The sequence below is a fragment of the Lissotriton vulgaris genome, chromosome 6 (assembly GCF_964263255.1).
Source record: "Lissotriton vulgaris chromosome 6, aLisVul1.2, whole genome shotgun sequence".
NCBI classification, from domain to species: Eukaryota; Metazoa; Chordata; class Amphibia; order Caudata; family Salamandridae; genus Lissotriton; species Lissotriton vulgaris.
The window spans coordinates 220294434-220308582 of NC_141694.1; the positions used below are offsets into that span (position 1 = coordinate 220294434).

Sequence of the window (14149 nt, forward strand, 5' to 3'; positions counted from 1 at the left end):
GCGAGTTTCTTCACATGTGTTTAGCACACATTTAATACAGTGCATTTTAGTACATGGTGGGTCTTTACTACCTATTTTTTGTTATTAAAACTGATATATGTTTACTGAAAAAAAACAAAGGTTACTGTGGGGTTCTATGTAGGTCTTCTAATACGAAAAAATACCTACTGTTTTACAACTTAAAAAACACTGAAATTCATCACTTATATTTAACTGACCTAGATTTCGGACTTCATTAGTAATGTAAGGTTAATGCTCTGTTGTGTTGTCATACCTTTTATTGACTTGATACAGAATGGGCTCATTGGCCTCTGCTGGAGAGGTCTCTCTCACAGCCTTGCTTCGAACTTTTGTAAAGTGTTGGAATTAGTGATATGCATGTTCAGGGCGTTTACCGATGTGGTCTAAGCCACAAGCAACGGGTGGGCAACTCTGACCCCTACGTGTGTACCACACAAACTGTTATATTGTTTTTCTTTTAATTCTTCACTTGGGGAAATGTTATTTGTTAATGTTGGGAATGCCTCCACTAGGAAGGGGAAGGTGGGGGTGGGGAAGGAGGGTAAACAGAAAACTCTGACCAGTGGCAATGTAGCGGACAGGCACATGGGAGAAACTTTCAGCTATCATAGACACATGCACCGAATTGATGGCAGAGAATCGGCAGATGGCTGATACCCTAAATCAGCACAGACCACTGACGCACCTAACGTGGAATGTTAGGGGACTACACAACCCACGGAAAATACGCAAGGTACTAGCATACCTGGACAGGCACAAAATTGATGTAGCCTGCTTACAAGAGACACACCTGATGGAACTAAGAGAGAAACAAATAGGGGCCAAGTGGGCTACATACAGATTGACATCATCCTATTCCTCCTATGCGAGGTGGGTCCTGCTCTGGGAAAACGTAATACACCTTTCACGCTCATTAAATCTGTGAAAGATGATCAAAGGCACTATGTTATAGTGCAAGGCTGCTTTGGGGGCACGGTGCCAACAATTGTAAATGTGTATGACCCGAATAATGATGACCCGTCTTTCTATGCACAATACTGGACGCAATTACTCAAACTCCAACCCGGCAGTATTCTCTGGGGTGGAGACTTTAACACCTGCCTAGAACCCACACTAGATAGGTCACCTGGGATTGACAGATATGGTAAACACTGGGCCAAAGTATTAAGGGATGGGATAGAGGACTGGGACATAGTGGACATATGGCGACATAGACAACCGGACCGTAAAGAGGGTACGTGCTTCTCCTCAACATACCTCACGTGGTCCAGACTTGATTATTGCCTGATATTTCGGGATGCATGCCCATGGACTACTGAGATTGAACACTTACCAAAAATGCTTTCGGACCATGCCCCGGTTCGCATCACACTACAAATCCTGACACACACCCCAAGGCAATTCACGTGGAGATTGAGGCAAACAGCACTACAGGACCAGGTATTTCGGGAAGAGCTACGCCAAGCTATCATGACTTTTTCGAACATAACTCAGGATCAGTACAGAGGACAAGAACATTTTGGGAGGCTTTCAAAGTCACCATAAGGGTACACTGTATTAGTAAACACGCAGGTATACTAAAGGATATACAGGGACAATTAGAAAGAACAGAAGCTGAAATTGCCAGACTGGAACGCAAATTTGAAGACACACACGATAAAATACTATTGGCCAACATCAGAACACAGATTAATAAATACAATGAATTTGCAGATGACGAGATAAAATACATCTCGCGCAAATACACGGCTAGGAACTATGGGGAGGGAGACCTGGCAGAGCATTGTCATACAAAATTAGGCCCACTTACACTTCAACGCACATTACACACATGCAGGACGAGCAGCGTAAAACAGTATACGACCCTCCAGCCATATTTGAATGCTTTACCCAATTCTACACTAAACTGTACATTGCTCAGGCAAAGTCTTCCTCGTCAGAAATTCGTGATTATCTAGATGACGTGTCGCTGGCATGGTCAGCAGACACTCACCTAGAATACTTTTGTCACCATATCACCCGAGATGAAATAATAGAAGCCATTAACTCCCTACCCAACAATAAAGCACTGGGGCTGGATGGCATTCCGGGCAAATTTAATAAAGAATTGCGTAATCTGTTGATCCCACATTTGGCTGAAATGCTTGCAGACGCTTATGAAGAAGGCACATTCCGACCTCACTAAGTGAGGCACTCCTGATAGCATTCCCGAAACCAGGTAAGGATCCCACTGAGTGCGAGTCATACAGGCTTCTATCCCTGAAAAACATAGACGCTAAGATTTTAGCTAAAATAATAGCGAACAGAATACAACCGCTTCTATGCAACCTGGTGTTGCCAGACCAGGCAGGCTTTATGCCGACACGGTCCACCACCCACAACATCCGTACCATTTTTGCGCTATACCATACAATTCGACCCGGACACATCAGCGACTGTGGCCCTTTTAGATGCTGCCAAGGCATTCCAATCGGTGTTCGTCACTCTTCGCAAAATGGGGTTCCCAGAGCCATTCCCTAAATGGATATCGTTATTGTATGCTATGCCTAAGACACGGGTCAGAATAAATGGCTACACATCCAATCCCATAGAGGTAAAGCGTGGTACCAGACAAGGCTGCCCGCTACCACCCATGCTCTATGCACTAATCGTAGAACCACTGGCCTGTAAGATTCGACAGAAACACTCTGACTCGGCCCTGCAATTGGGTCTCCGCCCCATTGGAATAGCATTGTACGCCGAAGACATGGTCCTCTACACCACACACCCAGATAAGAATCTAAACCCTCTTATTAGGGAATATGTTAGATATGAACAGTATGCCAGCCTTCGAATAAACTGGGATAAATCAGTTGTGATACCTTTAACTTCGGAAACAGAAGAACCTCATCTGGAATACCCTTTAAAATGGCGGACAGATCCAGTTAAATACTTAAGGGTCTGGATCCACCGTGACCCAGAATTGGTTATTAGGGAGAACTATGGAAAGGCGCTGGTGAGATTAAAGGAGCAGGTAGATAAATGAATAAAAATGCCTATCTCAATGGCGGACAGGATAGCTTTAAAGAAAATGATTATATTACCCAGGTTTCTATATCTGTTCTGGAATGTACCAATGTGGTTGAATGCGGCCTTCTTCGTAAGATTACGCTCTATTTTGCAAAAACTCACATGGGCAGGTACTCAGGTCAGAACGAGCTGGAAGGTCTTAACCCAACCATATAATTTAGGATGCTTTGGGGCTCAGGATTTCCATCTATATTACCTTTGCGCACAAGCACAGCATGCACACTACTGGAAGAAACCACATGCATATATACCACACATTACGGAACTGGGAGGGTCTGGCGAAAGGCACAGTAAGGCTACGCCACTTAGAGAATAACCAAAACAGATTGCCAGTACTGTGCAATAGTTTTACAAGAGAATAGAAGAAAAAGCTCCTAGTCGCAATTTCAAAAATGACCACTCTTTCAGTCGAACTTTATAGTAGAAAACGTAATTTCTTTTTATTGTTATTTTAATTCTTTTTCGGATTTAGTTAGTTTTGTTCATCTTTGTCTTGCGTACACGTGTTTTGTGTCTACTTCTGTGTTAAATGTTTGTATAAATCACTCCCACTACCACTTCTTTTGTCCTTTAAAAAGTTTCACTCCTCCATTTTTCAATAACTGTTTTTAAACAACGTGTATTATTTGATGATGTAAATATGAAAAAATCTTTTTTAAAAAATCCAAAAAAACTAACTAAATCCGAAAAATAATTAAAATTCTATTCTCTTGTAAAACTATTGCACAGTACTGGCAATCTGTTTTGGTTATTCTATATACCACACATGGCGGTAGAAAAAGACAGCGTTGTTCCTCTGCCACTGACTGCGCTCATAGCCGACCCGATAAGGTACACACCAAGTGACAAGATTCGCACTGCTCAATGCACCTCAAGGGCGTGGCATGCCTTGGCACACAGAGCACGCAAGTTGCCGGTGTATGCACAGGCGCTGCCCTTGTCGAGACACCCTAAGCTTACCGTAACACAAGAAACGAAAATGCATAAATTACTGACGGAGATGGGACTGACCTCTATGGGACAATTATACCCCCATAATACCTCCATTAAATGGACAGACCTCTCATTTTGTGCTCATCAACTCCCCCTGAAGAAATTCGCATATTTGCGACTACGTACGGCCATCCGGTCCTTATACACCACATTCCCGGATGAACCCTCACAACTGAATACATTACAAATATTGTTAACGGCTCCCAACCGGAAAAATCTGGTAACACGCTTATATAACGCAGCCCAAGAGGAACAGGCCGAGAAACCTACCGCGTTTTTGGGTAGATTGGAGGTAGCGTTAGGAGAGACAATAGATGAACAAGACTGGCACTATAGCTGCACACAACTCACACTTCTCACGTCAAACTGCAACTTGCGAACCATCCATTTCAAATTCCTCCATCAACTATATTGTACACCAGCCAAACTACACAGGCTAGGCCAAAGAGAGACAGACACCTGCCAGAGGTGCAATGCACCGTGCGCTGACTTTTTACATACCTCATGGTCATGCCCACAACTGCAGACATATTGGGGTGAAGTCACCGCCACACTATCTGAAATGTTATCAGAGCAGATCCCCAACACTCCCTTGGCATGCATTTTGGATGTCAGGAATCTTAAACATGCTAGACGCAGGAAATTCTTGGCAGTAGCATTGCTGCTTGCAAAAAGGCGTATTGCGCTGAGGTGGGGAAGCAAGACACCCCCTAGACTTAAAGACTGGATCACAGACATGACCTATTGTAAAACTATGCTGGAGACTTATGCTGAGGAAATTCCACAAGCTTCACGGCCCAGAGATTTCTGGGAGCCGCTTGTCCAATACTTACAGGCAGCACCAGAGCCCGAATCACGATCTGACTCATGAAGTAACTAGTCCTCACGATACCCTTACTGGTGTACCACACAGGTAATAGATGTTGCGGGAAACAGGGAGTGTCGAGTCGATGGGGAGTGTAGAGACACATGTAGGGTGGGATACCATCTGCTGATTCGGGAATGACAAAAGTGATAACTGTGTATGATATAGATTGTAACTCCAAACGATATGTATTACTGAACATTGACGATTGAAATGTCTTGAATGATATGTAACTGCTGGTTGGATGGAAAAATATATATATTTTTTTTTAAGTCTGTGGGTAGCAGACAGTTTGAAAACTGTGCTTTTAAGCTACAATCATTCAGAGTGATTATTTGGTTTGTATCAGAAGTTTAATGTGTTATGTGGAAAATGTATTTGGTTTATGGAGACAGAGGTTTTGAACTTGTCAGGCAATATCAATGTGAATTATTTCAAGCTTATTTGTGTTTAATCTAAAATGTAATTTACAGGGCCAAGCTGTAGAGAGCTTAAAAGCACAAGCTCTGTGCTCATGGACTGCAAAGAAGGATAACCACTTGAACTTCTCGAAAAATGATATTATTACTGTACTCGAACAACAGGAAAATTGGTGGTTTGGAGAGGTGCATGGGCTAAAAGGATGGTTTCCAAAATCATATGTAAAAATCATACCTGGAAGTGAAAAGTCAAATGAGTAAGTATCCATTTTTGCTTTTACAATTTTGAAATGTAAGCTGTTGGTAAGGAGCCGAGGCTGAGAATATCATAAATGTATAGATATGTAGAATTAATTTGCTTTTGTGAATGTGAGAGACATCTAATGGTGGTGAGATGTCTAAGTGTTAATATGTGCTGTGCCTGCTATCTCACCCGGCCCAGGCTACTTGTCACACAAAATCAAGTAGGTTCTCTTGAAATTCATAGCTTACCCTGGTATCTTGGCTCAAACAGCAATGCCTAATTTACAGTAAAGCTAATAAAGAAGTTCCATGGTCCAAATCAAGTTAGTTGAAAATGTAATATGTATGCTACTAATGAAATTAAGAAAAGCGACGTGGAAATAATTTTTATAAAGAAAACAAACTCACAGTCACAAATATTCTTTTAAAATAAAATGTGGCAACAGGATTATAATCTATCAGCTCCCGTGAATTTGGAGTAAATGTGGTGACAGTGAGGAATGACTAGCTAATTATGATACATGGTGACAATGTATTTTCATTTTAGCTCTACATTGCTGTTGAAATGGTACGCTGTGCTACAGTACTTAATACATTTGAGGCCAGATAATGAAATAATGCAATCAGTGTGGAATGTTAAGAACCAACCTATGTACATATAGGTTGATTGCCAAAATTCTTATTCATAGTGGGTCACAAAACAACCCACCTCATCGCTGTTAAAGAGGTAGATTGCAAATTGCAGCTCACAACGATTGGTGCCCATCACAGGGATGATGGCCTTCTGGGGTGAGCAGATTACAAGGTCGATGATCACTTTTACATTTTTTTTTAATGCAGCCCATTTTCCATGAAGGAAAAGGGGCTTCGTTTACCCAAACAAAAAAAAAGAAACTTTTTAAAAGATGTTTGACCGTAGATATTGGTTCCCTGGACAACTTTCTATTCTCTAGCAACCTTTTTTTGTATTCACAAAAGGGAAGGGTTCCCCACCTCTTCCCTTTTGCGAATCGCTTACCACTCCATGTTGGGAGTGGGTAAAATTTCTATATGTCTTTGTTTTGCACCAGCCTTAAGTTGCAAAACCTTGATTAGAAAATCGGTATATGAAAAGGACGCCCTAAACATGCCCCCTCCAAATAATGATTTGTTATGGCCTTCTAACCTCATTTTGAGATTTGGTATCCTGTTACTGAATCCCAAAATGGGTTTAGGACATTGCAAAGCGTTTGCTACCTCAGAAATGCTTTGAACATCTAGCTCTTGGTGTGGTGTCATTTACCACTATACCCCTCCCCCTATTGTCCACACTGTTGTCAATTGTTATCTATGATGAACTTTACGGTAATGTATACTGCAATACTACTTAGGGTATAGTACCTCACTAAATACCCTCACTCATGGTCGTTCAGATGTAAGTTTATTGGGCCCTACAGGGTTTATTATGTGCATATTGCCATATTGATATGATATGCCTAACCAAGTGAAATTTGCTTGTGTAACGCTTTGCCAGCTGTGCATGCTATACAGTGATAGCTTCTAGTCTCAGCTTGTGCACAGCTACCTTTAACAGTATGAGGTTGCCATACTACCCTGGCTACCATTGTGGCTCTAGGAGACTGTGCCTAGCAATGGGTTACTATGTTCTCTAGTCATCTTCCCACAACAATGGGTACTGTGCTACTTATGATGAACAGCCAGGATAGCTAAACACAAAACCTCTATAACTTTGTCTCTCCCTTGATGGAAGAAGGGCAGTTTGGTGTGTGCTTGGGAGCCATGCTCCCCTTACGAAGTTCTCTTGTTAATAAGCCAGTTGGCAAGTCACACGGACAATTCTAAGTTTTCCAGCAATGTTTACATGACATGGTATATATATTTAATGAGAGCTAGTGTACGGTAGAATTTGCCTTGCCTGCCATAATATTTGCCATTTTCACTCTGTTTAACCTATTTTAGTCTCCTTGCTAGAATTTGAATTATGATCATCGTAATTCTAATCCGTACATGCTATACTCTATCATACCATTTCCTATCTATCATGATAATTATAATCTAAACAAGCTTTTCTGTTAGAGACTTCTAACTGCAGATTCCTTACCTTTTGAATACTCCCCAGGTGTCAGACTGGATCCGGAAACTCTGCGTACTGGAAAGTGGCACCGTCCGGCTCCGCATTTTTGTCGTTCCACTCCAGAAATGAGGTGTGGAGACTTTGGCAACTTTCCTGTGTGCTGACGTCAGTTCCTTTTTACCATCCAATGCAGATCCGGAGTTCTCTCTTGTTTCTCAGAGAGACTTACTTTGGTACTTTCCACAAATATTCTTCAGTGTCCATGGAATGTCCCCCTATAAAATGACTGGTTTTAAACTCTATAGAGACTATCGCGAATTCATTTCTGTGACGGAACCCCAGCAGGTGTGCTTGTAGTGCCTGTTGAGCCATAACGCCAAGGTCTGCGGCAAGTGCGTGTCTTTGAACCTGAAGGCCACAGGGAACGCGAGGCAAAATGTTACGTTGCCAGGCATAAGAAGACTTCATGCTGGGACCATTCCAAGTCATGCTTTGCGCCCAAGGTTCGATATTGCTCTCATTCCCGGAGTCGATGGAGCTGCTTCAGAGGCGGGTCTTTGTCATGCTCCAAATCCTCGGGTAAGCGTAACAAACACAAAATATTTAAGCAGGTTTTCACTTCCTCGCGCTACCCACATTTACCTGAGTAAACTCTGGGGTTTTGCGACCCTTCTCGATCTCACTCCCGAAATCGGTCGATTTCGGAGCTGATTCCACAGTTGGTTACGGCTTAACCTGAGTTCCTGGGACCTTCAGCTATATCCAGTTAGATTGAATAGTTCAGTGCAGCCATGCTCTTTGGATCCCTGCTGACTCCCTCTGGCGTGCCTCTGGGCCCCAAGGAGCCAAGATGCCTTCCTCCTAGGATGCTGCTGCCAGCTTCGCCTTGGGCGCCAGCCTAACTCGCCTCCTGCTTTTTTTTCTGTCTCCACTTCCAGTGCCATGACCCATACCAGCTCCGGGTACACTGATGCCGACTTCGCGTCTAATGCCACCTTGATGAGCCTTCCGCCCAAATTCATCGGAGGCACCTCTTCCACTACTTGAATTGCCACAAGCTCGACAATACTCTCTGCATTTCCTATTTTGGAATGATTCGGATAATGATTGTGTCCCGGTTGAAGAATTCTCTCAGCCCTACCAGCTTGACAATTGATGCAGGACTTTTTCCTCCCTCTGGACCAGCCACAGAGGAATCTGCTTCTTATGCCAGTGTGAAGCATATGGTGGCCAAGGTACTTGACCTTCAGCTCTCTACCCTGAAGGTTAAAACCAATTCCTTCACAGAAGTCATCCAACCAGGTCAAACATCTGCTGAGCCCCTTCTTCCATTTAGTAAGGCATTGATAAATACTTTATTGGGGGCTTGGGCTAAACCGCATTTATTTATTTATTTATTTAGTGTATTTTGGTATCGCGCACAGCTACCCCAACGGGGTGTCCCGGCGCTCCTGTGTGACTACATACAGCCTTGGAAGGTTGCTTAAGGCGGAGGTCGATCAACAGAACAGATACGTTTTGAGGGCTTTCCGGAAAAGTTGTTAATCCTTGATCAGCCGGATGGCATTAGGAAGTTTATTCCAGAGGGCCGCAGTTAACACTGGGAAGGTTTTCCCACCTGAGCGGGTTTTCCTAAATCTGGGACCTGTAAGGAGATTTTTAGATGAGGAGCGTAAGGTCCTGATGTTATTGTAAGGGATAAGGCAAGTGGTTAGATAGGCAGAGCCTTTTCCTTGCATGGCCCGATGAGCTAGAACCAGGGTTTTGAATTCTACCCTTTTGTGCAGTGGTAACCAGTGAAGTTCACGACGGTGGGGAGCAATATGCTCACGTAGGGGAACACCTGCAACTAGTCCCACCGCCGCATTCTGGACCGTCTGTAGGCGATGACAAAGCCCTACAGACAGACCAGAGTAGAGGGTATTAGCGTAGTCCAGGTGTGATGTAATTAACGCCTGTACTACGATCTTCCTGGTGTTACTGGGTAGAAAGTGAATGAACTTTTTTATCATTCTGATCTTGGTTAGACATGCAGCAGAGACTGTGTGAACATGCTGTTGAAAAATGAGGTTGGAGTCCCATTTAACTCCAAGATTCTTCACAGAGTCTTTTGGGAGGGGGGGGCACTTAAATCAAGGGGCCACCAGCTGTTAGGGTCAAGAGGCGAAGGCTGATGGAAAAAGAGAACCTCCGTTTTCCCTGCATTCAGTCTTAGGATATTATTGTCCATCCATAGGGCGATTGTACGGAGGCAGTTTTTTAAGGGGTCAAATGTTGAGGGGGAGATGTCACTAAATGTAAATAAAAGCTGGATATCATCAGCGTAGGAGGTGACCTTTATACCAGTTTGGGCGATGATATCAAAAAGTGGGGAAAAGTAAACATTAAATAAAAGGGGGCTCAACGAGGAGCCCTGAGGAACTCCCCACCGAAGCGGGCGGCTTTCAGAAGTGAATGGGGGGGTGAAAACTGCCTGAGACCGGTTAGACAGGAAAGATGATATCCATCCTAAGGCCGTGCCCCGGATGCCCTTTGAGTGGAGGCGTTCGAGGAGGAGGGGGTGGGAAACGGTGTTGAATGCTGCCGACAAGTCCAGCAGCACCAACACCGCTCTTGATCCCTCGTCCAACCTCCATCTTACTGCGTCTGACATCTCAATTAGGGCCGACTCAGTACTGTATCCTGGCCTAAAGCCATGCTGAGAGTCGTGGAAAGCACCTGAGGTTCCAAGAAAGCCTGCTAGTTGTTGTTGAGCCAGTCTTTCAAGTACTTTAGCAGGGGCAGGTAGTAGAGAGATTGGCCTGTAATTAGCCGGCTCGCTCGGGTCAGCACTAGCCTTCTTAATAATAGGGACCAATCGTGCTTGTTTCCATGTATCTGGAAAAAGTCCCAGCTGCAATGAATCATTCCAGATCCTATTCAGTGAGGGATTAAGAATAGGGGCTAAAGACTTGTATTGTTTAGCGGGCCATGGGTCCAGCGGAGAGCCAGATTTGGTTTTAAGAAGTTCCGCAAGAGATTGTTCCAAAGTGATCTCTGCAAAGCCAGAGAACAGGGAATCAGGTCTGGAGGAAGAGGCAGAAGTGGGACTTTTATTTGCAGGAGTGTTACTAGGGAACGAGTCATAGATGGTGGCTATTTTGTTCTTGAAAAAGATAGAGAGATTATCGCAAAGAGTCTGTGATACCACTGGAGGACGTTTCAGTGCCAGGGGATCTGTAAAAGATCTGTCTCAAATATTTCCCTAGATGAACCTTGGGAGTGATTAATTTTTTCTTCTAGGAATGCTCTTTTGTGTTCTATGATCTTCTTCCTATAGTTTTTTAAAGCAGCTTTATAAAGAATTTTACAGTCAAGTGAATAGGTGATTCTCCAGCGCCTCTCAAGATGTTTACATTCCGATCTAAGGTTTCGAAGATCATTTGAATACCATGGGGCCCAGGGGGCGGAGCGATAGGTTTTTATGGGCCTAACTGGGGCAATGAGATCGATTACGGAAGTAATCCGGTCATTAAAATTAGTGAGTCGTGTATCGAGATCTAGATCCGTATCAAGGAGGTCAACAGATGGAAGGTGAGGAGCCAAGCTGTCCGGAGAAATTTTACTCCAATTTCTACCCTGTTGTTTAGCCGGGCAAATATGTCGGTTTATATGTTGGCAGGGTAGTGTAAAGGGAACAAGCAGATGATCCGACCACACTATAGGTAGAGGAGCAAGGGCATCTAAGTCATCCAAGTTAGTGCAGATTAGATCAAGGGTGTGGCCCGCTTTGTGAGTAGGACAGCTAATGACTTGATTCAGTCCGCCAACTGCTAGAGTGGACAAAAAATTGAGGGAAGCAGTATCCTCAGGATTATCAACATGGAGATTAAAATCCCCGAGGAGAGTAAAGTTGGCATATCGCAGTGAGGCTTGAAGAACATAGTCTAGAAAAGCTGGGAGATGGGAAGGTTTGGAATTGGGGGATCGGTAAGCCAGAAGACCAGAGAGTGTGAAATTGGACGAAATTTTAATACAGAAAGGGAGTGCTTCAATGCGTTCTACTTGGTAATAGGAAAAGGACGAGATGGTCCAATGGGTTCTGTATATAATGGCCACTCCACCCCCAGGATGTGGGCTTTGTCTATTGGCGCATAATATGCTGTATCCCGGAGGGATTGCTAGGTGTAACGCAGGGTTAGTGTCCTCTCCTAACCACGTCTCAGTGAGAAACAATAAATCCCATTTATCCTCTTCCAAGGTATGGAATACATCAAGGGAATGTTTTACTAAGGACCAACAGTTTAGTAGGCCAGCTTTTAAACGTGCCTGCGAAGAGGTTGACTGCACAAGGAGGCAATCGTGCTTAGCATCGACTGATAAATCTGAGGAGCATTTTTTAAGAGGTAAACGGGGAGTGACAGCTGTACTAATGGATAATGGTATAGTACAATGTAAAGGGCGCAGGGATTTAAGCCTGGCGCTGTCATAGGTTATGAGAGGGGGAGAGCCCTGTAGAACAGTACCTGCGTCTGCGGCCGCATCCTGGTCGCGGACGGGCGCAGACGGGCAGGACTCTGGCACGACTCCGGCGCAGGTCAGGCGCGTCCGCTGATCGCGTCCGCTGCACGGAGGCATGGGCTTCCGTTTTTATAGGGGCCAATCTGGTGCCTTGGAAGGCTACCCCACTCCAAGATGGCCGACGAAGTTAAATCGAAACACCCTTAACAGTGTTAAGATCGGCTGGGGTGAGTCTGAGCAATATTCTAACCCGCATGTAGCAGGGGAAAGGGGAGAAATAACGCTACCGCTTTTTAGTCAAGCGGAGCGAGTATAAACAACTTAGCTTCGTAATCAAAGTAGGTGGTGTGAGCTTAAGAAGCTGCAAGGTCAGCTGATAAAAAACGTGCAAGTTAAAAATATAAGGTCACAATCTTAACAAGGTCACAATCTTAACAAACAACGACCTCCCGGCTCACTCCTCAGGAGGAGTATCAGTCACAAGGATTGGGAACCAATGCGGCGCTTTCCCTTTTATAGGGGCCAATCGGGTGCCTTCGAAGGCTACCCCACTCCAAGATGGCCGAGGAAGTTAAATCGAAACACCCTTAACAGCGTTAAGATCGGCTGGGGTGAGTCTGAGCAATTTTCTAACCCGCATGTAGCAGGGGAAGGGGGAGAAATAACGCTACCGCTTTTTAGTCAAGCGGAGCGAGTATAAACAACTTAGCTTCGTAATCAAACTAAGTGGTGTGAGCTTAAGAAGCTGCAAGGTAAGCTGATAAAAAACGTGCAAGTTAAAAATATAAGGTCACAATCTTAACAAGGTCACAATCTTAACAAACAACGACCTCCCGGCTCACGCCTCAGGAGGAGTATCAGTCACAAGCATTCTGACCCCCCCCAATCAGGTGACAGATTACCAGATGCCATCACACTGCTTCTGGCGACTCAGCTTTTCTTTCTTAGCACCTGCCACCAGACAACTTAGTGGTCTGAGCTTCCACTGCTACTCTTATTCCATCACATTTCTCACCACTCCTCAATAGGGAAGTTAGGCGAGTGGAAATGTGTCTTTCCTTCTACAAGATTGGCCCTCTGACCCATTAATGCTGCTGTTTGTTGGAATGCTACTCGCTAGTTCTTTTGGATCCAGTGCACAAGCGGACTCTGGTGTGCTCAAAGACCTTCATCCTGTACTCTTTCAAGCTATTCAAGATTATTGTGATTCTGCCAAGTTCACAATTCGTTGTGGCTTGGACACCACCAATTTCATCAAGGAGGCCTTAGGCACCAGCAATGCCATTCGCCACCATGTATGGCAGCGATCAACTGGGTTCTCTGACAATGTCCAGTCGTTTTAAGTAGAGCAGGGCTACTGCTCACATGCTGGGTTTTTCTGCCCACCTGGCTAATTGCAACAGGCGCATCACTTGTTTTTTGGCTTTGGCCGAGGCGTACTTTACTGCCAACCTGTCCAGCCCCCACAGGTAGTGGTGCCCACTCTCTCCAATGCCAAGGAAATTGCGCTGCCCAGCAGAAACCCTTCCCCGGTTTCCCCTGTAGCCTCATCTGCTAAACCTCTTCAGCATGCTTTTGCAGGGACACAGCCACATGGTGTACAGCAGAATCAACCTTCTTACTGGGTTGGCAATTGATCACGTCAGGCAGGCGGCTCTTACAGATTGTTTGAAGGAGATACGCCTTACCCTCTTTCTCTTCTCTGCCCCACCTTCCAGAGCCCCCCTCAGCGACTGAGAGACGACCATCTCTCCATTTGCCTCACGAAGTGCAATCCCTTTTGACCGAAGGGGCATTTAAGAGGATGCTAGTGCCAGAAGTAGGACCTGGTTATTATTCCTGCTACTTTCTAGTTCTCAAGAAGGTTGGAGGTCTTCGACTTATTCTAGACGTGCTGTATCAACATATTCCTCTGGAAGGTGAAATTTAAAATGCTCACCCTGCCTTAGGTCTTGTCTGGCCTCG

At 44.6% G+C, this 14149-nt stretch overlaps 1 protein-coding gene across 4 annotated transcripts in view; it reads left to right on the plus strand.

Moving 5' to 3' along the window:
* The window catches only part of ITSN2 (intersectin 2), a 1355209-nt gene that overhangs the window by 914913 nt on the left and 426147 nt on the right, over nucleotides 1-14149 (plus strand). For all 4 annotated transcript variants that reach the window (XM_086926255.1, XM_086926257.1, XM_086926256.1 and 1 more), the window contains one exon: nucleotides 5422-5624. In XM_086926255.1, the coding sequence (XP_086782381.1) occupies nucleotides 5422-5624 (203 nt within the window). The remainder of the gene's footprint in view (nucleotides 1-5421; nucleotides 5625-14149) is intronic.